Genomic DNA, 27,176 nt, shown 5'->3' with positions numbered 1-27,176 from the left:
CAATTTATTCGTTGTACATGATTATGACACATTGTCGTAGCAATATCGTATCGTCGTGCCAAATCAATATCGTTAAGGAATCGTCCGTGGTACGCTTTAATCTCCGTATTGTGCACATTTCTATGCACAGCAATTATGCGTAATGTAATGTTATCGACAAAGCGCGTTCGACGTCTGCAGATCATAAACAGCGCGTGGCGTTCGCCACTGAAACATACATCGTTCGTGCATACACTTAGTTACAGTAGTCCTTATGCCGGTGCGGTGCTCGATGGCGCAATATCTGTTGGTTTAGATTTTCTTTTGTTGATTATTGTATACATTCTCGGTCACAAAATTCGTGTTCGACACATCGAACGCGCGGGACGATAAACGTCAATACGTTCGAGTACGATATTACCACTAGGTCGACTAACCTCTTCGATTAACGAGTACATAACTTTCGTTACAAAGAAACAATGTTTTACAATTAAAAAAAAAATGTTTGAAATGTTTGTAAACAGTAATAATACGTAATATTTCGTATAACGTGGCGTAACATAAAAATGTATATTATAATAAATGTGCGTTACATTCAACGACGAATAGTACCGAAGGTGGCTTGTTGTTTCGGAAACTTTTATTTTGCCATAAAAGCGCATAAAAAAAAAAAAAATAATATTATAAAAAAAAACAATAGATCATATAAAATGAATTTGACGGAAACGTTTATCAATTGAGAATTTCATGGTTTCGTAAAACAATTTTTGTGTGTAGACAATTTCCTTAAATAGAGATTGAACTGTATTATTATTTATTATTATTATTATTACATATTACTATTATAGGAATAAGAACAATACGTACGCTGTTGTCACACACTGTGACATTATCTAATACAATACCCTTATCATCATAATTTATCATTAATTCGTGTAGCTTATTTTGACTATACTATCGCGTACACATGAAATCGTGAAAATCGATATTGTAGACGAGTACATAGTAAAACTCAAACCTTCATTCAATGAACTTCTACAGAGTATTTTTGAACGAAATCATGTATAGTAGCTAGGTACATGAAAAAGAGATTAACATATAAAGGAAAAGAGAGAGAGAAAAAAAATACAACAATTTTATTTAGAAAAACCTTAATAATATTAAATACCTACATAAGAACCAATTCTTTAACATGCCTATACGGTCATGATGAAAATCAAATTTTTATAGAGTTTTAAAAATGTAGCATAGGATTGACCGGATAGTAATGAGTGTAATTATGCCGCTGCATAGACACGTAAAATAAAGTGAGCACTCTTAGATTTATAGTTGGGACATTGAAGTATCTATTAAGATTTCTGGACAATCAATTTTATTATTCAGTAAACCCATTTTATATCATAATATTTTATTTTGTAAAATAAAGTTGTCATAGCAAGGCTATTAAGTAGCTGATGAAAAGAATAATTTGATTTATTAAGCTACAAAGAAATCACACGAAGGAATCTTTTTTTAATAGACTCTAATTTGTTGATTTTTACACAATTTTTTTAATATGAGTAAATCATATGATACTACCATATTCAAAAATGTATCTAATTAGAACACAAAATATAAATATTTATGCCATAAAATATTATTGAAATTACTACAATTACGTCGCAGGAAACTTAAAGTATGCAATAATTTATTTACCGTTAAAGTTATGTGTTTCGAGAAAGATAATTCACTTGAGAGGTAAACATCTAAGTCTTTAACTTTATAAACTATTTTTAAGTTACATCCACTTAATTCATAACTGTGGATAATGTATGTATCTGTTCTGTATGAAAATAATTTTAAAACATTTATCCATCTTAATAACTACCTAATTTATTTTTTTGAAACCATTGGTAAAATTAATTAGAGTTTGATTGAATTTTTAAAGGGTCACTAAATATAGTATTAATAAACATGTATGGTTTAAGATTATTATTTTTTATATGCACTATTATTTTAGATTTTTTTGTTATTTTAATTTATTTTGTACAGTGAAAGCGAGTGTTTTTTAGTGAAAAAAATTATATTTCTTTTCATCGAAATATTTATTGAACAATTTTTTTTTCATAAAACCATCAAGTTCGTTAAATATAGGTTTGATTGTGTATAATGATTATGCGTACAAGTATATTTAAGCATATACAAGTAAATATATTATATTACGCACACTGTTTGAACAAATGGTTGGTCGAATTAGCCGGTGAAAAATCGATTTGACCACCCGAATGCGTGGCGTACACGTGTGTGTATTGAACTAGTGTAAGCCATTACTTTCCAAATGAGATGGGATGTCGGTAACGAGCGGCGGGCGGGTGGGTTCCGCGTGGCGAATTGTATCCCGATGTGCAATTAAGGGTTTGTATACGTCCGTCGCGCGGCACGGGAGAGGAATTACCAGATTTTCGGACGTAACCGAATGCGTTCGTCACTTATAGCCGTCGACGCGCCAAAGTGAATACAAGTCCGACCGTAGTAAACCATTGGCCGGTGAGCCGGGTGGATTTAGGCGATGAGCGCGGCATGGAGTGAAAAAAAAAAATTGATCAGTTCACCGTGTTTCGAAATGTGACCGACCGGTGCCAAATATTCCGATTAGAACCATATCCGACCCTCTGCACACACTGCACTTATACCGGACTACCCTTGGCCGTATACCGAACTCGTTCGTCTAACACGCGTGATCGCAAACGGTAATAAAACAGCAGGTACAAATAAAAGGTACACGAATGCAATTGAACTTTGGGGACATGACTCTCATTACCCCCCCCCCTCCCCGCACGAAATTGCTCATAAATAATTCCAAAATCAATCTACCGCGTAAAAGATAATAACTGTATAAGACAGCGTGCGTAAAAGACTTAGTCGAACAATACTGCAGATATCATAATACACTTCGTTCTACCGCGGGTTATTATAAATAATCGGACCGACCGAAGACGGAGTGGATAGATAGATGCGTCACATTGTGCCGAGCGCGCGTAAACAGCCGACAATAAAACAGCCGAATCGTTATATAGCCGAAAAATATATTTTAACCGAAAAATAATTTAGCCAACAAATACAACAATCGGCAATATTTTAAACGACGATATTTTAGCCGACAAATAAAACAGCTGACAAACATAACAGTTGACCACATTTAAGCCGACCGTATTTTAGCAGATAATATTTTAGCCGACAAATATTTGATAAGAGCTGATTTGATAAACTGGTTTTTAAATCGGAGAAGATAAGGTGACGACCATGGTAATTGTATTATTTGTCGGCTGAAATATCGTCTGTTGTAATATCTGTCGGTTAGAATATTATTGGTTATATTTTTTGTCGGCTGAAATATTTTTCGGATTAAATATTTTTGGCTGAAATATTATCGGCTAAATTGCTGTACCCCGTTGTACCGTGTAAGGTTCGATAATAGTGTACAGGGATGCAGCAGACGTAATCCGGATCCGAACAGTTGTAATTCGACTTGTTTCACGATGACGGAGCTTGATAAATTGATGTTCTACTGTTGCTGCACATTTACTTGCCGTATCAGACGCATTTGGTTTGATTGGACTTGGAGGAATGATCTAAAAAATCATCGCAAACCCGTAACCTCGATTTGGAAAGGTAGAGGCAGTTGCACTAGATGTGAATTCGAATGAGAACTGAAACAACGATTTTAGCAAAGATATTATAGGCTGATGTTCCCCGTCTTACAATATTCGATTTTAGTAGATAGTGTTTACACCCCGTACTTACCCATTATTTACACACCTAATTCGGCCGTTAATTCACGCGCCAAATCGCCCATATTGTTTTTCGGCGTACGATAGTTATTTTGCATATAATCTATACCTCTAATGGATCCCGATTCGCACGAATCCGTGGATTCTTAGCTAACATTAAAATTGAATTTAAGACCCCTTTTTTTTGTATGCTTATGAAGTAACAAATTACTTAAATAACGGTTGTTATCAGTGTTGAGTTCAGATGAATACTTTTTTATCTAGATAAATATAAAGATAGTATACTAACAATTAATCTAAATAAAGATAAAAATTAATTCAATAAAAATTATCTTCATAAAAGTTAAAATATAATCATAACTTATCTAAATAAAAAGCATATGTATTTTTGAAAAACAACGATTTAATATAAAATTTACAAAAATAAAAAAACCAAAAAAATTATAAAACCTATTACGAGTCAAACATTTTGCATTTGAAGCGATTTAAATGTTTTATTTGTTTAGAATAAAAATTTAAGTAAAAATTCGCTAATATATATTTATTTTTGAATTGCATTGAAATGTTAATGCTTTCCAAAATAAGACTGGTGCTGTAAAACACGAGCTATGGAGAATAGGCAACTTTCGCCTTCTGCTGTTTATTATCGAAAAAAAAACATAATAATTTTAAAATAAACCAAATAATATTTTTATCCTGAAGATATTAGTTTACGGTGAGCGCCGAAAATGGATACGTCGTTTTTAAAATACGTAATAAGTATATTCTTTATGCTGTGGAATTGATTGTTTCCGATGTAATTTAATACAGAAAATAAACGCTGCAGTATTGTAAAATACTGGAACATTTTATAAATACAAATACCTTCCATCCGATTAAACCACCAATATTCGTTAAACAATATATCTGCACGTTCGTTGATAATGCGTTTCACAGTATATATGTTCATAAATGGCGTAAAAACATACTGCGTTTTATGTCTTTTAAATACTTCCCGGAATCACATAAATATCATATAGTGTGGACATAAATAAACTATAAGTTACAAAACTTGGACCTCTGTTCCCGTGCAGTGGATGAGAAATCGGTTTGTGAGTACAAAAACTTTTAACAAACTCTTCAGATGTGCTATATATATTTTATACTATCTGGGACACTCAAGTTTATTACGAATCAAAATGATAAGTACAATCAAATACGACCAAAAAAGCTTTATAGTACTAAATGTATATATAGAATACAGCTTTAGTACAGCTTAAGTATCAGCTTTAATTTTGTTGTACAGATATGAGAGAATTTTTACAAGTATGCTTCATGATCTCGGTAGTTGAAAAATTGTAACCAACTTTCTCTGCGTCCATACAATATTTATGATTATATGTTATCAATGAGAATATACATAGTTGAACTATTAACAGTTTATTATTAACAGGCATATAGTATTATTTAAGAATATATTTTTGGATAATCCATTGGGAATGCATTGTCAAGCAGTTTGCATTTGACATCACTATCGCAGTGTAATTTGTTTACAAACGTCGCCGTCAATATTATTGTGGATAACGAAAAGCTATCATTGTCTGAAACCCTCATTTAGAACATAATGACCTCTTGAAATCAAAACGTTTGGTTTTGAATGATTCACTAACGGAAGGCAATAGTGAATGAGCAAACTGCTGACAGTTTCATCTCAATATCGAATATAGCTTTTATTGTTGTCTCCGAATCAACGTTAAAACATACATATATAGTCATAAACAGATCTATATTTCAGGATGTGCCTACAGTACTTTTTGGCTCTATCTGAACAAAATGTGTAGGAATATTTAATAAACTATAACGTATAAATAATTAAATAAATATAGGTAATAAACCTAATATTAATTTTTTATTTAATATTACAGTATATTAGTCCCAATGAACATGTATTTCTAGAATCTCGTACATATTTCTCAGATAGTTTAAATTATTTATGATTTGTACTTTTTTAGTCAATTATAGTTAATATATTATCATATGAATTTTTGCACGAATATTCAGAACATTTTGTTTTATTTTTTCTGGTACGAAAAATCGTTTATTTTATACCATATATTTTAAAATAAATTACATTTAATCTGAAGTTCATCAGTTAAAATACGGACCTCTTACTCTTAGACTTATATTGTAGGGCCCCATTTAAAACATTTTGAGTACACTCGGTACCCCCTTCGTGCGCACGCTTATTCGTGTATCTTATGACTGACATTACAATAGTTTGGACGAAATTATAAAATTCTCTCATCTTAGACAGACCGAAATCATGTAATTCGGTTTAAAAACTATTTTCCGACAAATTTCACGGAAACAATTACAGTTGTGTTTCTAGAATATTTCTATAGTTCACGACACCATATATAAATATGTATATGTGTATAATATTTATATTAGTAAATTTTACTCCAACAGTATAACTACACCTAAAACTATACAAATAAGCAGTTTTAAGAAAATTAACTTAATAACATTTCAATGTAATTTCATCGTGTTTTGCGCACTCCTGTGTAGTTGTTTCATTTGAATTCTCGAAAAAAAAACATTTTTTTCAAAAAAATTTCAGACGGATATCTATCGGATCAGTCGATAATGAATTTTACTTAATTTTTAACGAAATGACTCTCGTTGAATTATTGAATTATTCTTTCCGATTACATCATGCTTTGAAATTAACCTATAAATGCATTACAACTTATTAGGAATTTTAACACCCTCAAAAATATGACTACTGCATGCAAAATTGTTTACACGTTATACATATTATCAAATGGTGTTTATAATTGGTTAAAAAATTAAATATAATGTCAATAATTAGTGATAAAATTATTTAAATGATAATATCTTAAGGTTAAGCGTATTTATAAATATGTATACATTGTTCTAACAATTATTTTCGAAATATTTAAATTTCCATGATACGAGAATAAAAATACATTTTGAATTTAGATACTTCTTTATTGACACTAATTAAGTACGTGTTTTTAATTGTATGTACATTATTACACCTACGGGAATCTAGAAATTGCAACGTGGCGAAAAATATTTGTATTCACAGAAGTTAGTCTTACTTTTCCAGAGAGACGTACGAACGGTGTACTGAATTCCCAAATATTTTTGGAGGTCCAACCGGCTGTCTAACTCACATTATAAACTCACTGGTTATCTATATATTAAACTTGAATTATTTTTTTACATTTCAACTTGGGAAAGTTCCAGTGCTTCTCGAAAGGGTTAATTTATATATTTAAATACACATAGCTCACCTTGTCTTTTCTGCGTCTAATTTTTCGTTTCCTCCGATTATTTGAAATAATTTGGATATTTCGACAACCATATTTTAATTAATTAAATACCTATAAATGAGTATAAATATTTTTTCATCCGTGATATATACCGTGGTATATATATTGTTGTTTTTAATTATCACCGTGTAGTTTAATTTTAAATCGGTTTTACTACGTTATAGGCACTAAATCAGCCGCGACGGTCTGGCAACAGAATACATTGATTTGTCCATGAGGCGTGTTGCTTTTACTCTGTAATTGTTATTATGGTTTTCGATAACAAACATCGCTGTTGCCTACGGCTAATAGTGTATAATATTTACGTATGTACATATTCACATAACAATACGGCATGCATAAATAAGCTAAACCATTGTCTATAGGCAATTTAAATACAACCAAAATTGAAATAAACTCGACATCAGCTAATATCTCTTATCATTGTTTTGATCCACAGATATTTAATCAGATCATAAGCTTTTTATTTCATTAAATATTCAGTCTAAGTGAAACAGCTATTTTATATAATACTGATACGTAATGAGGACACCACACTCGAATGTAATACTCATACAACATGACAAATTTGCATTCAATAGTTCAAATATTGTAGTCAGGGCCGGCGCTAGAAGTATTGACGCCTTGAGCGAAACCATGTTTTGGCGCCCTTGAAACCCCTCCTCCTCCAACTCACTTAGTTTGAGTAGTAGTAAAATATAGTTTTTAGTAAATTTAAATAAAATTAGTAAATATTTGGTATAATAACTTAGTATTATATCAACGAAATTTTTGGATAGGTTTTTGTTTTTTCGTTGCAAGAATATAATAGTTCTAATTTTGAGCTTAGCGGTTTTTACTTTTTGAAAGTTTTTTTGGGGAATATATTATTTACCCCCCCTCCCACTGCCTACAATATAGGAATACTATATTTCACTAACAACTCATTTATTAAGACAACCAGAGAACGGAGTTCATTGTAAATAATTAATATGGAACCAAAATATTATGTACAAATTAACTTAACAAAAAATATGAGTATTGATTACCTGTTAACTGTAACTTGTTAGTTTAAACATTTGATATTACACTGCAGATCGTACGTAGCGAGAGCTTGTTGAAAACAATAAATTGTGCGAGTGTGTCGAGCAACTGTGTCTTTTTGATTTACACCACACACTGCGGTATTTTCGCCGTAAGTTCCAAAAGGTTTTACCACCGCGTGTTTTACGTAATCGTTTAGTTATATGAATTTATTTGTAAACGGGTAAATATTATATAAAAATAAATATTGCAACCATTTATTTACACAGACAAATGCAGTTGTATGTAACCATGCATTATTTTTACATCAAAACCAGCGCTGTATGGATGCAGTACCTATATGAAGTAGAAAGCACAACTGTTATATTTTTACTTCCTGTAGATCGTTAATGCGTATTATAGATAGATTAGATGAAAACAATTTTCAGTTTGGCGCCTCTTTCGTGCTGGCGCCCCGGACGATCGCCCGGGTCACCCATAGCTTTCGCCGGCCCTGATTGTAGTGTTAACTTGAATATTAGAATAAATTGACCTATCATCAATATATAGAATAACTTTACCTGTATTTGGATTGGTGGTTTTTAATACAATATTTAAATTTTCAAGCGAGTAATATGTATATGAAGATTAAAATTTAAAAAATCTCACAGCTGGCTTCAAAATTAAAATATTGTAAAAAAAAAACCGACAAAAAAACACAGATAATTTTTTTCAATGGTGTATTTTTGGAAGGGAGGTTCCCGGTTATCGACCTCTTAGATGAAAAAAATAGTTTAAAAGTCATAAATGACTTGTTACGAACGTACATAAAAAGGGATCATTTATTAATATAATGTGGTTGTAAATAACTTTTAATTTGTATTTATAATAATAATACAATAACACAATTAATATTTCATACCTAATATGTATTTTTTATAGTATTATTTTAATACCCCCTATGGATATATTTTATTTCGTGTAAACGACCAGTTTTGCGCAAAGTATTGTTCGCGCGTTATATTTAAAATCTGTTTTTTTTTAATTTCGTTATCATATTATTCCATTATAATAATTGTAACTATTTTTAGTTTTAAAATAATCAGTTTGTATTATAAATAATTGAATTTTATTTGTTTGATAAAATCTTTTTCTTTTACTTACGTCTAGCGTTTTAACATAAACGTTTAATAATACAAATTTGTTGTTGTAATATAGCACTTGAGTTCTACTTTTAGATTAAAAAACAAAATTGAAAACTTAACGGGCTATATATTTGATTATATTTTTTCCAAGCTTAATGTTTTTATTTTATTTTTTTTTTTATATTAAAAATTTGTAGACTCTTCCTTATCGAACTCTTGCGTCAAACATCAATATGGTTCACACGACTTAAATACTATTAGAAACTTGTGAACTATCGTGCTATTCCATCCACTTGTGAAACATTAAACTTAGATGTTCATTACATTCATAATATTATCAGCAGATATTTTTCATACAAACCATAGACACCAAAAAACAAACCAAGACTAAAAATGTATTTGTTATACACGTTCATGTTATATTAACAAGTTTTGAAACATAAAGCTTTCGTATTTGTACATTTTATACGATCCTTGTCGTTGCACTGGTAAATACTGAGCACTTGTTAGGTATGGTTTGAATACCGTGATAGTAAACCAACTTTTATTACTTCATTTTGCAGCTGTTTGTTTTTGTTTTCCCGTTCAAATTCTTCGTATATCCAGGGACCAATCATACGATTGTGAACGCTCTATACAGAGAGTTTAATAGCTTTTCATCTTGTTAATTTCAAGTTGAACGTTTATGCTAGTCATGATTCTCATACCCTACGCCCTCGTAGCATTTTAACATTTTACCCAAGTACGAGTACATTAAGTCAACAAAATGCTATGCGTAATTTATTTCTTCAAATCATTTTAACCATTTTACATCAAACATTTTAAATAAGATAGTAAAACATATAATTTGAAACACTTTCGTTCCATAAGTGGTCTTTCGAAATTTTCAAAATTATTCGATTCTTAAAAATATCAGCACATTAGTCCCGAAATAACCACCAATTTTTTTTAACTGAAATATATATATATATATATACATAAATAATATTATAATACTGATATGACGTACCGATTCTTTCAGACGATTCGTATGGAAACATTTTGTTAATTTTATTACCTACCATTAATAAAATTTTAAATCCTTTCAGTATAATATCGATATATATATTAAAAGTAGTAGTTATACTTGCAGATAAATCATACATAATATGTTCTATATGATTTGGCTAATCGTAGAAGAACTTTATGTTTAATACATAAATTATAATTTTAAAATAACTTGAAAAATCTCATAATTTAATCAAAAAACTACAATAAATGTCAGGGTGAACTAGCCTCAAGGGTTTTTAATGGTATAAAAATGTCAGAAAGTAGACTAGAGTTTTCAAAAGGCTTTTAAATTTCCACAATATTTAATGACTAGAAACTAGGCTACTACCGTTTTATATAAGAGGTAACAACATTTATTAATTTTTAATGTAGCTAGTTTTTTTTCTATCTAGATACTGATAATTTATTAGATTCTGAATTAAACGAAGAATGTATTGGTTTTACCACGATGTATGGGTGTTTTTTTTTCTTTGTCTATGTACACAATTTTGACCAGAAGGATTTTTCCAATAATTACAACTACAAAGTAAATATAGAAATGAGTTCTAGTTGATACTTAGAAATGGTTATATAGACGAATAGGCACTTCAAATTTTTATATTCCCAAGTATTAAATACTTTTTTTCGTCATAGTTAGAACATTAAATGTTTAACCTATCTTATTAAAAAATTTGATTGTACTATTATTTCAACCATCTTTAAAAATATAAACTGATCCACCTGATTTTTTTTTTACTGAAATCATGATCCCAAGAGCAATGGTACATTGGTTTCAAATTTAAAAGACCAATATAGCAATATCGTTCCCTGATCTCTATGATATAACCACTCAACAGAGGAATTTCGCTCATTTTTGAATTTTATATAGAAATTAAAGACTTATTTAAAAATTATTAATTATTTTTATTATATTTTAATAATATTAATAATGTTAAAATAATATTTTAAAAATTTTAAAACTTTGTAAATTTTTTAACACGAGAATATTGTACTGTTTATAACTCTAAGAACTATAGCATTTATTAATTAAAAACAGTGAAATTAATATTTTTTTAAATGCTTTTTAATGGCATATTATTGCTATTAAATTAGTAAATATTTTTAGGATACTCAAATTATTAGATATATAATTCAATAATGTCTTTTTTCTTTTGAAATCTGCTTAATACTCTCTAATTAATAATAAAATAATAAAAATAAAATAAAAATTAAAAAAATGGTTAATGCTCATAAACTAATATATGAATAAAAAGTTAATAAAATTGCGACTGAATATGAAAAAATAAATACACAACTCAAATTGGTAAGTTTTATTTATTAATTTTTCATTAATTATTAATTATAAAGTAATTATTTAATAAATATTATACATTTATTTATAAATATTATTTATTTCTATGTACACACTTTTTATTTATTTAAATAATTTTTGATTAAATTTTTTTCAATTTTTATAATTTTTTATAATCATACCAAACTTAAGTGGTCATTCAAATAAAATGTAATTGTATTTTTGATCGGTTGATTTTAGTCATAACGAATGATATATTTATAATATAATTTTTATATAACTTTACAACAGAACTATTATATTAAGGTAAATACAAAACACTATTACAAACTTTTTGAAAGTTTTAAACGAATCATTCCACTAATGAAAATGATTTATAACTCGTAGTCAAATATAGCTATGGCTCCCCACACTTTATTATTTACATTTTTTAATTTTTCATATTTAATGGACTGACAAATTTTCATTCTGTAATAACACACATTGTTGAATTTTATTACAACCAAAACTATATTTTATTCTATATTCTAATAATATTTAATAATATTGACACATTTTATTGCATATCTGCGGGTTAGGGTCTAAGCCGGAAAATATATATTATTCGCTATAACCATATTTCATTATTAAAAGTCTGAAATTAAAATCAAAAAGGTTTCATCGCCTGCATTGTCCTTCTTTGACCATAAACAATATAAAACACCCAAAAAGGAAACATCATACATGGTTGGACTAGTACAATCATTTTTAATGTTACCATTAAATTTCATATGATAATACATGGATATTGCAATAATCAAGGATTACAGTAACCACTGAAAATATAAAGTTTATATATTTTAAAACAATTGGAAACGTTCGTTTTGTAGAAGGTACACTTTTGCGCAGAAAAGTGTTTTCCTTTGCCTAAAATATTATTATTTTTATTGGGACATTTCGTTTCTTCAAAAAAGTTATTATAGTCATAAAGAAATTTATATATTATTAAATAAATAACAAGTTTAAATACATGGTTGATCAATTCATAACAATTAGTCTTGGAGAAAGACACTATGTATACATATATTTTAAGCGCATGGGTAATATTTATAACTTTACCCATAACTGTAGCAGGAGCAAAACGTTTTTTTTTTCAAAATTAAAAATAATTAAGAAACTCGAGAAACTCCTTGAATCAAGATCTATTAAATAGCATTTCAGTGCCATGTAATCAATGATTTTATCCATTTATACGTTGAATTTATATAAAAAACAATTTAAAATTATTATGACATATTTTTAAATACTTATTTAAATTATATAACTTATGAATATTGCGATGAAAAAAATTGTTTTCTTCAAAAATGTAATGCCCTTATATTCTTTAAATAACCAAATTATAAGTAAAAATAAATAATATATTTATAAAAGTAAAAATAGATAAATTTAAATATTGTAGATATCTTAGTAAATCATAAAAATGTTTGGTAAAAATTGTTATAAAAAAAATGTTCAAAATATTTAACATAAAATAATATGATTTATTCATCAAACCGTTAATGAGTTCCACTCAAAATCAATTTTGAATATATTAATTTAAAATCTCATTTAAAATTAAAATGATAACACATCCCTTAAAATGTTTGACAATAAATAGAAGAATATATATTTTTTTATTTTATGTGATAATTAATATTCATGATAAACATTATTTTAATTAATATTAATAGAACATATTTAAATTCTTTTATTTTTATGAAGTACAAAGTACCTATAGTCAATTATATATATATATATATATATATATATGTAGATATTTTATTTTTTATTTAGACCTGGAAAGTTATAATTATTATATTTGTAATTAAAAATAATTATTTTACATTTAGTAAACATCCTTTTGAAAATTTCATCTTGAATTTCAATACGTGTTGAATTTATGATTTAAATCATAAAATCTATTTATTTATTATTTTTATGTTCAATGATCAGTAATTGTCATTACTATAGTTACATGTAGACAAGTAATCAATTTCACTAATGTAATGATAAAATGCTAATGATGGAAATTAAAGCTAAACAATAATTATGGTTAAAATGCAAAGATTTAAATGGCCTAAATTTTTAAACACGTTACCAACATTAAATTCATTTTATTTACGATTTTAATCCTCAAGACTTTTTATGTCAACCAGGAGTAGAATGTTGGGCAGAGATGAGATTTTAATTCGGAAAAATATAATTTAAAGGAGTTGCCTTGAATAGGCAGCTAGAATTGTGGCATTTCTAGTCGACTCTCGTTAGCTTTAAAATACGTTACAATTCGTTTTAACTTTCATTAATTTATGAGAATTATCAAGGTTAAGCCTTGAGTATAGAATTATAAAATATTTTTAAATAAATGTTTAAACTATATTTTATGTTAAACAATCGTAAAATTATTTCTTACATTCTTAAAAAAAATTAGGAAAGAAACTAATGTATATAAATTGTGACGGTAAACCAAATGCTCCTAAGCTACAATTCATTTTTTTTTTTTTTCATAGAAAATTATGTACCTAATAATAGATATTTTTGCGAAAATGTTGACTATTCCGTTTATTTTATTTAAATTATCAGTTGAATTATTTATTTATTTTATTATTTATTTTATTGACTGATTTACGCAATTAATTACGGTTGTTCGTAATAACACAAGGTTTTTACGTCTATATTACAAAAATATGATTGAATTCTCTATAATTCTTTAGAACATTTAAAATATACCTGAAGTATCCATTCATAGGATCCATTAATTAAAAATTAGAAAAATTAATAGTTAAGGAAAAAACAAGAAATAATTATTCAAAAATAATAATGATATTTTAAATATACTAGTAATATGTAAATATCAAGAACTCATTATTAATTAAATATACAGTCTTATTTATATATTATATATGCCGAACACAATCGTCTCGTATGTATAATCTTTGAGAAGGGATTGAATTCTATTTTTGTACTTAAATTGATAATTTTCAAGAAAAAGATTTACAATTGAACATTTAATAACATATTTTATTTTGTATGTGTTACAGAAGAAGATATTGATGAGTTCAATATACACGTTTCAAGATACAGACCAGAAGAATTAACAAAGCTCACAAAAATCACTAAATTCAATAAAAAAGAAATCCAACTAATTTATAGGGGATTCAAACAAGTAAGTAAATTAAATTAAGTTGATTTCGTATTTTTTTCCTCCGAAAATCCTGAAAGTCTTAAGAACCGTCTTATGAATTTCAATATCTCAATTAGATATGTTTGATTAACAAAAAGAAGAGCGTTTTTTCGTGCTATTGTTTTCTCTCAAGGCGTAATGATTAATAACCAAATAACGTCGAGTTTGAAGATAAAAACATAAACCCCATTGCATTCATTAAGTTACTCGTTTAAGTACAATTAAAAAAATGTTTTTGGTTATTATAAATGTTTGTTTTTTGGACATAAAACTATAATTTAAATATGTAATGGCTGCCGGGTATTATAACAAAGAATATTTGAGTTTGAGTGATAAGTCTATAAGTTATGTTATAAATATAATATAATTAATAATAAATATTTTCAATATCAATAATATAAACTTATTGAGTTATGTTACTAATGTTGTATTAATACGTTTCATAAATCGTTGATCAAGTCTCAATTTGATAGATGGGAATATGATGTATGGATATGCCAAGTGTACAAGTGTAAGATTTACTAATTTGATATATTTTATAACAAATGTAAATATATGTATATAAAGTAATTAATAACCGTAAATAAATTTCAGTAAAAAAAAAAAAAACGTTAATTTAACTAAAATTTGAGTAGGTTTCTATGTTAGGTAGATAGATTATTTATTATAATGTTATAATGTTTAACATTTTGATACCAAACAATAATTTTCAAATAGCCATTTTATACAAATTTATATTAGATGTAACTTATGAAAAAAAATGTATTTTTATTTTCGATATCTATAATACTAATTCATTAAATTACCTATTATTTTTAGGAGTGTCCTACAGGTATGGTGGACGAAGATTCGTTCAAACACATTTTCTCACAATTTTTTCCCCAAGGTGGTAAGTAATTTAATTATTCAATAGAAATAAAAATTTTTACTATAAAATTATTAACAATTTAATTAGGAAACTAATTACAATTAACGTAAAATAAACTTTCGATCACCTGCAATGATTAATTACGGTACAATTTTCTTAAAAAAAAAAAAAACTTTTGTTCAATAACATATTTAAAAACTTATTATATTGTATATTTCATGTTATATAATATTTCATATTGAAAATCTCATCTGGTTTAGCAATATGTTTATCCACCAAAAATGAGTTTATAAATAAATTATTTACAAAAAATGTGATTCAAATACAACAATCATGTTATACAGATTTTTATAATCATATTATATTATTTTTACACCTCTATTTAATTATTTAATATTTTAATTCGAAAATTGCAATTGTACCTATTTATAAATTTATTTATTTTTATATCTTGTTACTTATAATCAAATTGGGAATTATAACGTATATATTTTACCTTTTTAAAATTAATTATGTACTCACTTATTTATTTACAAAATATATTTTAGATGCCTCACAATATGCCCAATATGTGTTCAATACAATCAAGAGAAATCAAACTGGAAAAATTAGTTTCGAGGTATTTTTTTTATAATTTTAACTAGATTGATTAAAAAATAAATAAAAAAGTGTAATTATTTACGTCCATTTATTAAATTATCAAATCAAACAAAATTCATCTTAGTGTTTCAACAAGGTATAATTAACGTAGGTGAATGTACCATATAAAGTTAAGTGAATAGACTAAATAATTTCTTGAACAGAATTTATTTATTTACCAAATTTTTATAAATGTATATGTTTGAAGATACTTATAATCTACAAAATAATTTTAAAATGAGAAACTATGCCAAACAAAACACATGCTTTACTTGTTGCATTAACCCACATTCATCTACTTCACAAATAATCATTTACTTTCCCTTAAGATTTTATTTCTTCGCTCTCACAAATGAGGGTGATCATTTATATTTAGCACGGAAGAAACGACAAGTGCATGCCATATAATAACTACGGTTATGCTTAACTTAATCAAAATTTATTTTAAGTTATAATTTATATTTAATATTGTCCTAAACCTGAAACGTATTATGCGAAAACTACACACCAATAGTAATGATAATTATTAATACATTTAAATTTATATATATATATATATTACATATTATAAATTTATTAGTATGTGCGCATAAAAAGATTGCAAATTTTATATGGTTTTCAAGAAATTTAAAAATATTATAATAAGCATGTATTTAAATTAAAACTTTTACTAATAGAAACAAATTATTAAGCTTTTGACGAAATACCTAATAAATAGTAATAATAGTAATTTTTGTTACCTATCTACGATAAAAGTATTAACCTTAAATACGATTAAAGTTGTATTTTATTGAAATATATCCAGTCTAAATATATATATCTGTTTTATGTCTTTATATGATACATACAAAGACTTACTGTGCGTCTGTTTACACAGGTTTGATAACAAATAACTAGAATTGTTTTTTTTAAATATAAAAAAAATTAATTAGTAGGTATAATACAGAGTAGAGATCGAGTTCCTATGAAAAAATATAAAAATTAACTTCCCTAAGAAAACCCCGGTGATTGTAAACTACGCCCAAAATACAGGTAAACACAAAATCACACGTGAAAACTGCTCCTGAGTTTATATCAAGTAGAAAATGGTGATATGTGTACTGCGCCCGAGCTTATATCAAATGTAAAAAGGTGACATATAAACTGCGCCCGGGTAAAATTAAAGATAAAATACTTAACTTAATACAGCCGTATAATATGAATAACTCAAAAAATATATAATTTAAAAAAAACAAAACAAACAAAACAAGTATTACAAATATTTAACATATGGTTGATACATATTCCTCAATTGGAATTTGACCACTATTATATTTATTAATTAAATTTTCCGTTTTCGCGTTTTTTTTTTTTTTATTTAGTTTTGGAATTTAAACGGTTAATTTATACTATTGAGTTCAATGTATACTTCTATTTGAATTTCTTTTAACTTTTCTATGAACATTAAAATATTTAGATGAGTTGTATAAAAGCTGGAATTAAAGTGAGAATGAAAAGACTCGCATGCATTTGTGGTTAAAGTTGGCTCTGCTGATGCTTGAGCTCATACTTCAGGTGAATACTGAGCTTCTTCACTTATAATTACGTCTACCAAATAATCCACAAATCGTGTCACTCTTTCGTCGTCAGGTTTTGATTTCATTAAATAATTGACAAAATACTCAGATACACTTCCTGGACTTAAAACGGTAACATTGAACTAACCATCTTTTAATATCACTATTTTTATTTTTATAGTCATTACTTAAACAATTTTGTTGGATACTTCTATTCCAAGTCTATGTTAAATGAAAGCGACATACATAGAGACTTTAATAAATTAATAAGTTGGGCACAGTTTACACTATACCTTTTTAACATACATAAAATTTCGGTCCAAGTTTACAAAAAAAAAGATCATTTGGGTGCAGTTTACGTATGCCCAGAAAACCCTAATTATGTTATCGAATAAGGTAGGTTTATTTATTTTTAAATTATATTGAAATATGTTGACTATTTGAGCATTTTCATCATGACTACGACTTTATAAAAACTTTAACTGATATTTTTAATCTAGTAAGGCTTTACTTTTATTTAGTGTCAGACAAAATGTCAAAAGGAAAATTTTTCAATTCATCTTGAAAAACGTACAAAAAAATACCTTATAAGTTTTTTTTATCGATGATTTTTAACCTGTCCAAAGAAAAAATATTTTTCACTCGTATTCTATTAGTATAGCAGTGTTCATGTCTTTTGACGTCATTGAAGAACTGTCGTTAAGTTAAAAAAGTTTTCCATTAAACTAAACTTTTGAATAATCATCAAAGATTGCAATGTCTTCTATGTATCATTAAATGAACAAATACGTCTATATTTTCTTCAACAGCAAAATTAATACTAGTTGTAGAAATATTTACAAACATATAATTAATTATTAGTATTAAAGAATATAGTCATTATGTATGATAGGGTACGCAATTAGTTCATGAATGGAATCTTATAACTAATAAAGTACAATTATTTAATTTAAACATAGTGGCAATTGATTTTAAAATGTAAATTTTTATCAAGAAATAAATTAACCACGTTAATGTTTTTTATGATGTTTTTATTTATCTTATATCTATTTTAATTCATTAGACTCATACAATCACTTTCTAAAAATAAATCTCTATAAAAAAAGTGTTATTTTTTATGTCAATAATTAAATCTATAGTTTTTACCTTTACCCCTTTGCTAATAATTTTTACGATATGTTTTAAAAAAATTATTATCATCACCTGGATTTTAATACTGTTCTCGAGGATGATAATCCTCACGAAGTCATAATAATATATCTGTACGCATTTTAATACTCTACAACTGTCTTCGGCTAAAAGAGGTATACAACTTTATTGAGAATAGTACTGTTTTAATAAGTTTTCAACGATATTAATATTCTGGGAAATTTTCATTAATATTTCAAATTTACATAATTAAAGTAGTGAAAGTAGAGTGTAGTGTGTTTTATCATAAAGTTAATAATTTAATAATTAATTATGGTAAAACTTTAAAAAAAAATAAATATATTTACTATTAATTATTTAAAAACAATACATTTTTGTCATTTAAATGCCTTCTACGTTACAATTAATTTAAAAAATGTCTTTTGATTTACAAAAAAAAAAAAAATACATTATTCTGTAAGATAATTATATTAAAATGTATTTAATCCTGTAATGTATTTCCTAAAAAATCACTATCTCATACTTAATTAAAACTATTAACCTAATTAAGGAATCTAATTTTTACTCCACCAGTTGTTTGTGTACTGAAAAATAAAGCTCTACGTTTAGAAACTATGAATAATATATATTATAAAAATAATTAATATAGCATATAACATATAAATAAAGCCATATTAGTTTTAAAAAATGTTAAATGGAAGTTATAGATAGTTTATAGAAAATTGAAGATAAAATAAATATTTTTACGGGTAAAACGATCAAAATGATAGGTTAAAATAATCATCCATATTGTGTGCATCGTTAAACTTTCGAAACAATTTAATTCGTTATTTCAATCGTTAAAAAAAAACTTGTTTTCAACGCATAAATTTGATTTTTGCTTTAAAACAAATACGTTAAATACTTTGTTGATGATAGACCACCCGCGTGGTACGGAAAAAAAATCATTAGAATCGTATGCCATTATTTACGTCCAAAATGTTATTGTAACCACTGACCATATCGTCAGTAATGTACGTACGAGATAATAATCAAAGCATTATTGCGAACAGTGACGAGTTTCGAACACGAATAATAATCCCTTTATCGTCCGAGTCCCCGTTCCTTTACGATTCTCATACGCGCGTGGAATACTTATTTTGCTTCGTGTGACATCAAGAAACACAACAAATTAGTCTAATTCGCACCGAGGAAACGAACAATGTAAACGCGACTTATCACCGGTTCTGTTAATTATAACACAGTTAAATTTTCTAATCGAAACTTGGAGACGAACGAACTCCAGTCCCCTGGATATTCATTAAAAAATACATTACATTTTTATTTGTCCATCACGTCTTTATACACACGCCAGCGTTCAGATGCGTCCGAAGAATACTTTCATCGACTGGATTCGTGTTGGGATTATTATTCGTCTCTTGCCGTACCTATAACATTTAATGGAATTCAACGCTTTTTTGTCAGACGTCAGCCGTATAGAAAGGCTTATAAAAAACGTATTGGAAAAGTTATTATTTTTATTATGCGTAGTGGCATTGTGCAATGCAACTCTTCGCACCGAAGGATACGGTTTTCAAAAGAGTACTCAAACCGCTAACGAGTTACCATCGTGCGCCTTCCAGTGACATAGCGTGTCCGTCAACCCGGAAAATAATCGGACATTTGTTTTCCGGACGGTTGCATATCCACGGTGTACGTCACCCGTGGTTCGATAAAATTTTAAACGTCTTCACTGTGCTAAAAATGTACTTGTTTAACAATAATCATGTTTGGACATTTATCACATTCAAATTATAGAATATTTTCATGATCTAAATTCAAAATCTTAATATATCTAATGGAAAAAATCGTTAATTTTGAAAAATATGTTTAACAAAATTAAATATTTATTAATTGTTTATATGTACAATTTATACTTAACATTATTTATGTAAACATTTGAAATCACTTTCGTAATTAACAAAAAACTATAATATATAATAAAATAATAAAATTAAATTAAAATTAAAAATTAATAAATTGTCAATACTTGTCAATAACTTGTCAATTACTATATAATTAATATAAATAATATCATAATAATAATAATATATCATATAATATACGAGTAGGTATATAATGTAATAAATTATTACATTGGTCAAACCAATGCTCCAAATCAGTGAATAAACAGGATTAAATATCTACTTTAATAAAACTTGTACACAATTGAAAGTCGTTCCAAAATACATTAATACCTATATATCAAATAAACTTCTAAAGCTGCAATAAAAGCCAAGAGAGGAGCAGAGACAATATGGTAGAACTCTAATATAAAATTGTTATTCTAAAAAAAACATGTACTAGTAGAAGAGATTATTTATTTATAATCAATTTTATCCCATCATTTAAACCATTTATAAATTTCACTCTTTAAAAATCATATGCAAAAAAAATTTCAACTATAGAAAAATAGCATTGGGTTAATGATAAAATTAATATTTTAGTAGCACAAAATACACAAAAATTACAAATTAATAACAAACATTCTTTTCAACCACAAGTAGTAACTAATTTAATTTCTATAATTTTTACTGAAGCTGAAAACAATTTATTAAATAAAGGTAGAAAATGTAATACACATTAAACTTTAAATTTCGATCAATTCAAAACTAATTAGTACAATGTGAATCAGTTATAAATTATATACAATTTAAAAATCAAAATCAAACAAGATATAACTTAATAAACAACACTCATAAAAATTCCAAAATAATTTAGTAAAACGATAAAATACAATTATTAATAATGTAATAAATGAATAAATTAAAAGCAAATAATCCCAGTAGATACATCCAATGGTATTGTGATTCATGAAAAAAACTTTAGATTTTACAAATAATAATAACATTCAAAATTTAAAATCCAACCAAACTATAATTTACACAAAAAAAATTTGAAAGAAATCTTACCTTAATTCTAAAAAAAAATATTATTAAAATATGATTACAAAATAATGGTTCAATACTTAAATCCATTCATAAAATTACATAATCAAAATAATCCGATAATTCTATTAACTAACTTTTAAAATGCTACAACTTTACTAAATATTTAGACTCAGTTATAAAAAATAAAACTAACATGTATACAGATACTTTTATAAAAAACATTATAAATTTCATTGAATAAATTAAAAAAATTAAAATCAAATCAGGATACAAAATGGTCTCTCTTAACGTTCAAAATGTATACACATCGATTCCTAAATACGAAACAGTAAATATTTTAAAAAATAAATTTTTACATAGTAATAAATTCAATGCAAACGAAATATAAGAAATAATTCAATCAATAAATATAATCATTAATCAGAAGTATTTCTAATATAATAATAAATCATATTCTCAAAAATAAGGATTAGTTATGGATGGACCTTTAAATGATCTTTTATCTGAAATTTACATACAAAATTGTTAACAACAAAATATATATACTATACATAAAAACATATTATAGATAGATTGATGAAATTTTCATTTTATTTAAAGGCTTAAATAGAAAATTAGAAAATGTAGCTTAAGATTTAAACAAAATTAATAGAAACATTCAATTTATTCTCTAAATACAAATAAACAATAAATTACATTTCTTGGACCTTATAATTTCCATAGAAAAAAAAAATTAACTGAAGTATTTACAAAACACCTAACTAAATTGATTCAAAAATACCACATGATTTTAATCACCTATATTCTTAAAAAATTTCAATTCAATATTTTATAGACTTCAGCGTATTCCATTAAATAAACTTAATTATCAACACAAATTCAATATTATCCATAGTGTAGCACATAAAAATAATTTAAATTTGAATATTATTAAAAAGATTTATTAACGTGTATGTACTAATGAAAAAATAAAACACACCTAACCAAATAATATTATTAACTATTGTAATATGAAATATCAAAAAAATATATCGAACAAATTCACTAAAATTCTAAACCATAAAAGTAACTGTGTAAAAGTCGCTTTTAAAACGAATAATAATTATATCAAACATGAAAAATAAAACGTCACATAAAATCCCGCTTCTTTTAATAATGCTAGTATATATAAACTTAAATATAACTGTAATAAATGTTATATAGACAAGATAAATATACATATTAAAATGAGATATTACGAACAAAGTTCTGAAATAAAATTTAAAAAAAGACTGACTTTAATTCAAATTTTACCAAACATCTTTAAGAAAATAACCGTAGTATATGCTCTGATATCAATACATTTAAGTTAATAATAAATAATAATAACCATAATATTTATGTTTCTTAATATATTTATGTAAGAATTCATTTTAAATAATCTCTTACAGTGATGTAAATTGTATAAAACATTTGTATAATATTGTATTATACAGACGTATTATACGTCAAATATAAAAAAGTAAAATACAAGTGGTATAAAAAAAAATCAATGATAATTAATAAATGGTAGAAAACAGTGATAAGTGATAACAGTAATAAAACGACGGAGAACGACCACACGAGTAACATGGTTATTGGTAGGTGGTTGCCGATTGGCATCGATCATAGAAAAGAGATTATAAAGAATAAACATCATTGTCCATTATAAAGAACTATTCTAGCCATAGACGATAGACCTATTAACTTAAGTTCCATGATTTTAGTCAAATTTGTAAACCATAGTGCGATAAGTGCTAAGTCGTAAACTCAAGTTATAAGTCATAATCGTAGACAGTAGACTGCAGTACAATATTATACTAAATTCTAATAATTCAATTTAATTACCTACAGGCTACAAGTTACAGTTAATTGAAGTTCCTAAACGTTAGTTACTGTTTCTTTTCACTATTGGTCGACCTAATAATATCTAATATTATTGATCTTATATTCTTATTACACTCCGGCAGTTATATATTTAACAATTATGTAAACACTATAAAATTTTTGTAAAATACAGTATTATGCACGTATAATACATGTATAATACACGTATTATAGGTACAATTAAAAAATAAAATACGGTATTTTTACATCACTGATCTTTTCTATTAAAATAAATTATCTCTTCGTAACATGATTAATTAGTCAACATTTTTTCACAATGTATTCCTTCCCTTATTTTTTTTCATATTTAGTCGAAATTATTTTAACTTTGTATGAATCTGATGATGAATTTTTTATTCGAAACAGGTCGTACTTTACAAATATAATAGTAATAGTCAGCCTAAGTTTTTATTTATCTATTTCTACAAATAAATTAATTGTTTACTTATTTATATATGTTATTAACTATAATATACCTAGTAGGTAACTATTAGTTTTGTATTTCATTTACAATCGTTCAAATTCTTAAGAGGGTTTTTCCTCCTTTACTGATATCTTTGTATTAAATTATTTGTATTATTATATGATACATATATATGAAGTTAATTTTAATCGATATTATTCCATATGATATTATATACCTATATTACTTTTTACTGTTTTACGTATAATTTTATAAAAAATATATATAAGCATAAGAGTACATATGTCTTATGCATAAAGTATATTATATTTTAATTAATTTAATGGATTAGTGTACAATGTACACACAGAATAGTGTTATATAATATTTAAAAATAAACAAAACTAAACGTTATCAATAATTCATTCCAAAGCCAATACTATCAAACGTCACTGGAAAATATGAAAAAATAATAAACGTGTAGATCGATTACTAACGAAATGTTTGTTGTACCTTAATAATAAAAAAAAAAAAAAAAAAAAACTAGAAAATCGAATATCTATCAGGATAACCCATATAGTAACCCTCTATACAGTTCTTAAAAACGTGTTCGATATCATCCTATTCCATCTATAAAAACGAATATTTTATGTTTAATTTGACTAAAATTTATTAGACGGTATTATATAATTTTTTGTTGATCAAACAGTGTATGAATTTATCTTTTATTCAGTATATTTTAATCAATTAATAAATATTTGCTGACATAACTTTACTGTTTGTTTATAGGAATTTTTGGCCATACTGTCTAAAGTTTCTCGAGGAAGTGTTCAAGAGAAACTGCATTGGATATTTGGTTTATATGATCTCAATAAAGATGGAGTTATAACAAAAAAAGAAATGCAAGACGTAGTACATTCCATTTATAGTATGCTGGGCAGACATACTGATCCACAGACAAATGATCAATCTGCAAAAGACCACGTTGATCGAATTTTTCACGTAATTCGTTTTAAGTGCATTAATAAAAAAAAACAAATAATACATTTCAAATTTAGTTATAGTTGTGAAAAAAAATTAATAATAGGAAGATCTAAATTTAATTCACACCAATTCATAACGGATTTGAGCAAACATCAGCGATGCGTGCGTTTAATAATAGTTAAATGAACACAATTAATCGTCCATACTTGAAAAAATTTATACTTCCTTCTTTATGAAAATCTTATTTACTAACTGCGAATTAAGAGTATTACCAACCGATTGGCGGTTGAAAACAAAAATGGGCTCAATGCTCGAGGCAAATATACATTTCTATTCGACTGAATTTTTCAAATTTTGATATAAGAAATTGCTCATATTTATCATACTCTCGCACGATAGATGCGTTGTGATTTATTTCGTCGGAATAGTGCCCCAAATATGATATTTTTTTAAATAGCTTTTTTTCTTTTTTTTACAAATCGCTTTTGTTTTCGCCAGACGTAATCCGTTAGTACCGAATACTAGCGTAGGCCATCGCGACAATATCTATTTTACTACGTTTTCGAGTGCGCTCCGGCTCAGTGGAAACGGGAAGCAATAACTGTGCACTGTACATTGTTCTGTGTTTTTGATTACAGTTGATCGACAAAAATAATGACGGTAACGTGACCCTAGACGAGCTGATCGAATGGTGTAGCCGGGACGAGGGAATACTTCAGTCGCTGGATACGCTGGATACGGTTTTGTGAAACGAGCCTCGCTCGCCCAACATGCGCGTGGGCACGCGAGATCGGGCGAGCCTGTTCAACTGGTAGACAATGTGAACGTGAGAAAAAATAGACAAAATTAAATCAAATCGAAAAAAAAAAACATTTTACAAAAACGAGCAACCGCACGCGAGCGCGCTGCATAAACCAGCTATTGTGACCGCGACGACCCTTTATAACAATCCCGGCAGTTCGGCGGGTGGACGTGAACCGGAAACAATCACATCGTCACCATCGCTAACCGTGGATACCACCACCGGATACGCCATCCGTCCATATACGCTAGAACAACCCTTGACCGACCGCAGTGATATATATTCATGCATGTGTGTGTTTTTAATTGTTCGCGGTCGGTAGGTTAGTACACGTATATTGTAATCGAACAATATTATTTCGTATTAGTCCGTAATGAATTAAAAAAAAAATAAAATAAAATACAATTATTTTTATCAATTAATATAATATGTAAACACTAAAAAATGGTTTACGGGATTGGTACGAAAAAACAAAAATATAAAAATATAATAAAAACAAGTAAACATTGAAAAACAAAAATAAAAATAAACAAAACGCGTTTTAGATATTTCCTTCGCAGTAAATGGTGTATAAATAGGTAACGGCGATGTTACCGTTATGTAAAATATTATACCGTTATCATTGTGCAAAAGTTATTGATGATATTTTTCTGTTTGCTACAGGGTAATTTAAAAAAAATAATAATCTAAGTATCTAAATTTGTATATTATATATGTTTTCGGTAAATAATTGTTATTGCATTTTCGTATAATGAACAACGATATTGTTATAAATCGGTGTTTCTCTTATTCGTTGGTCCCATGACAGGAGCGACGATACATTAGTTTCATAGTCACGATATTTATTATTACGTATTTATTTGCACATGCGAGGCATATCATAGAAGGGTCCGATGGACGAAAAGTGTACGTAGAAACGTCAGAACTTCCTGGTACATCATGTGTGTATCACTGTTTTTCTAGTGACCTCTGTCTTAGAAAAATGTTCTTTTTATTTTTCGTTCTGCGCCTCGATCGAAATTGTTTACTTCGAGCCTATAAAACTCAAACCATTAATGGTCACTAAATCTTGGTACACTAGGAATTCATATAAACCACGTATTGCTATACTAACCTGTCCAAGTTGATCGGAAATACAATACGATGAGTAGAAAAAAATGTCTTGT

At 26.9% G+C, this 27,176-nt stretch overlaps 1 protein-coding gene across 7 annotated transcripts in view; it reads left to right on the top strand.

The window, feature by feature from the left end:
- LOC112687940 (Kv channel-interacting protein 2-like) overlaps nucleotides 1-26,682 on the top strand; it is a 325,918-nt gene extending 299,236 nt beyond the window's left edge. For all 7 annotated transcript variants that reach the window (XM_025560935.1, XM_025560936.1, XM_025560942.1 and 4 more), the window contains 5 exons: nucleotides 14,632-14,756; nucleotides 15,594-15,663; nucleotides 16,191-16,261; nucleotides 25,014-25,226; nucleotides 25,847-26,682. In XM_025560935.1, the coding sequence (XP_025416720.1) occupies nucleotides 14,632-14,756; nucleotides 15,594-15,663; nucleotides 16,191-16,261; nucleotides 25,014-25,226; nucleotides 25,847-25,957 (590 nt within the window). In that variant the 3' untranslated portion in view covers nucleotides 25,958-26,682. The remainder of the gene's footprint in view (nucleotides 1-14,631; nucleotides 14,757-15,593; nucleotides 15,664-16,190; nucleotides 16,262-25,013; nucleotides 25,227-25,846) is intronic.
- The last annotated feature ends 494 nt before the right edge of the window (nucleotides 26,683-27,176 follow it).

This window comes from Sipha flava, unplaced genomic scaffold (assembly GCF_003268045.1).
Source record: "Sipha flava isolate LNK unplaced genomic scaffold, YSA_version1 36_pilon_pilon, whole genome shotgun sequence".
NCBI classification, from domain to species: Eukaryota; Metazoa; Arthropoda; class Insecta; order Hemiptera; family Aphididae; genus Sipha; species Sipha flava.
This window is presented reverse-complemented; position numbering and strand designations above follow the sequence as displayed.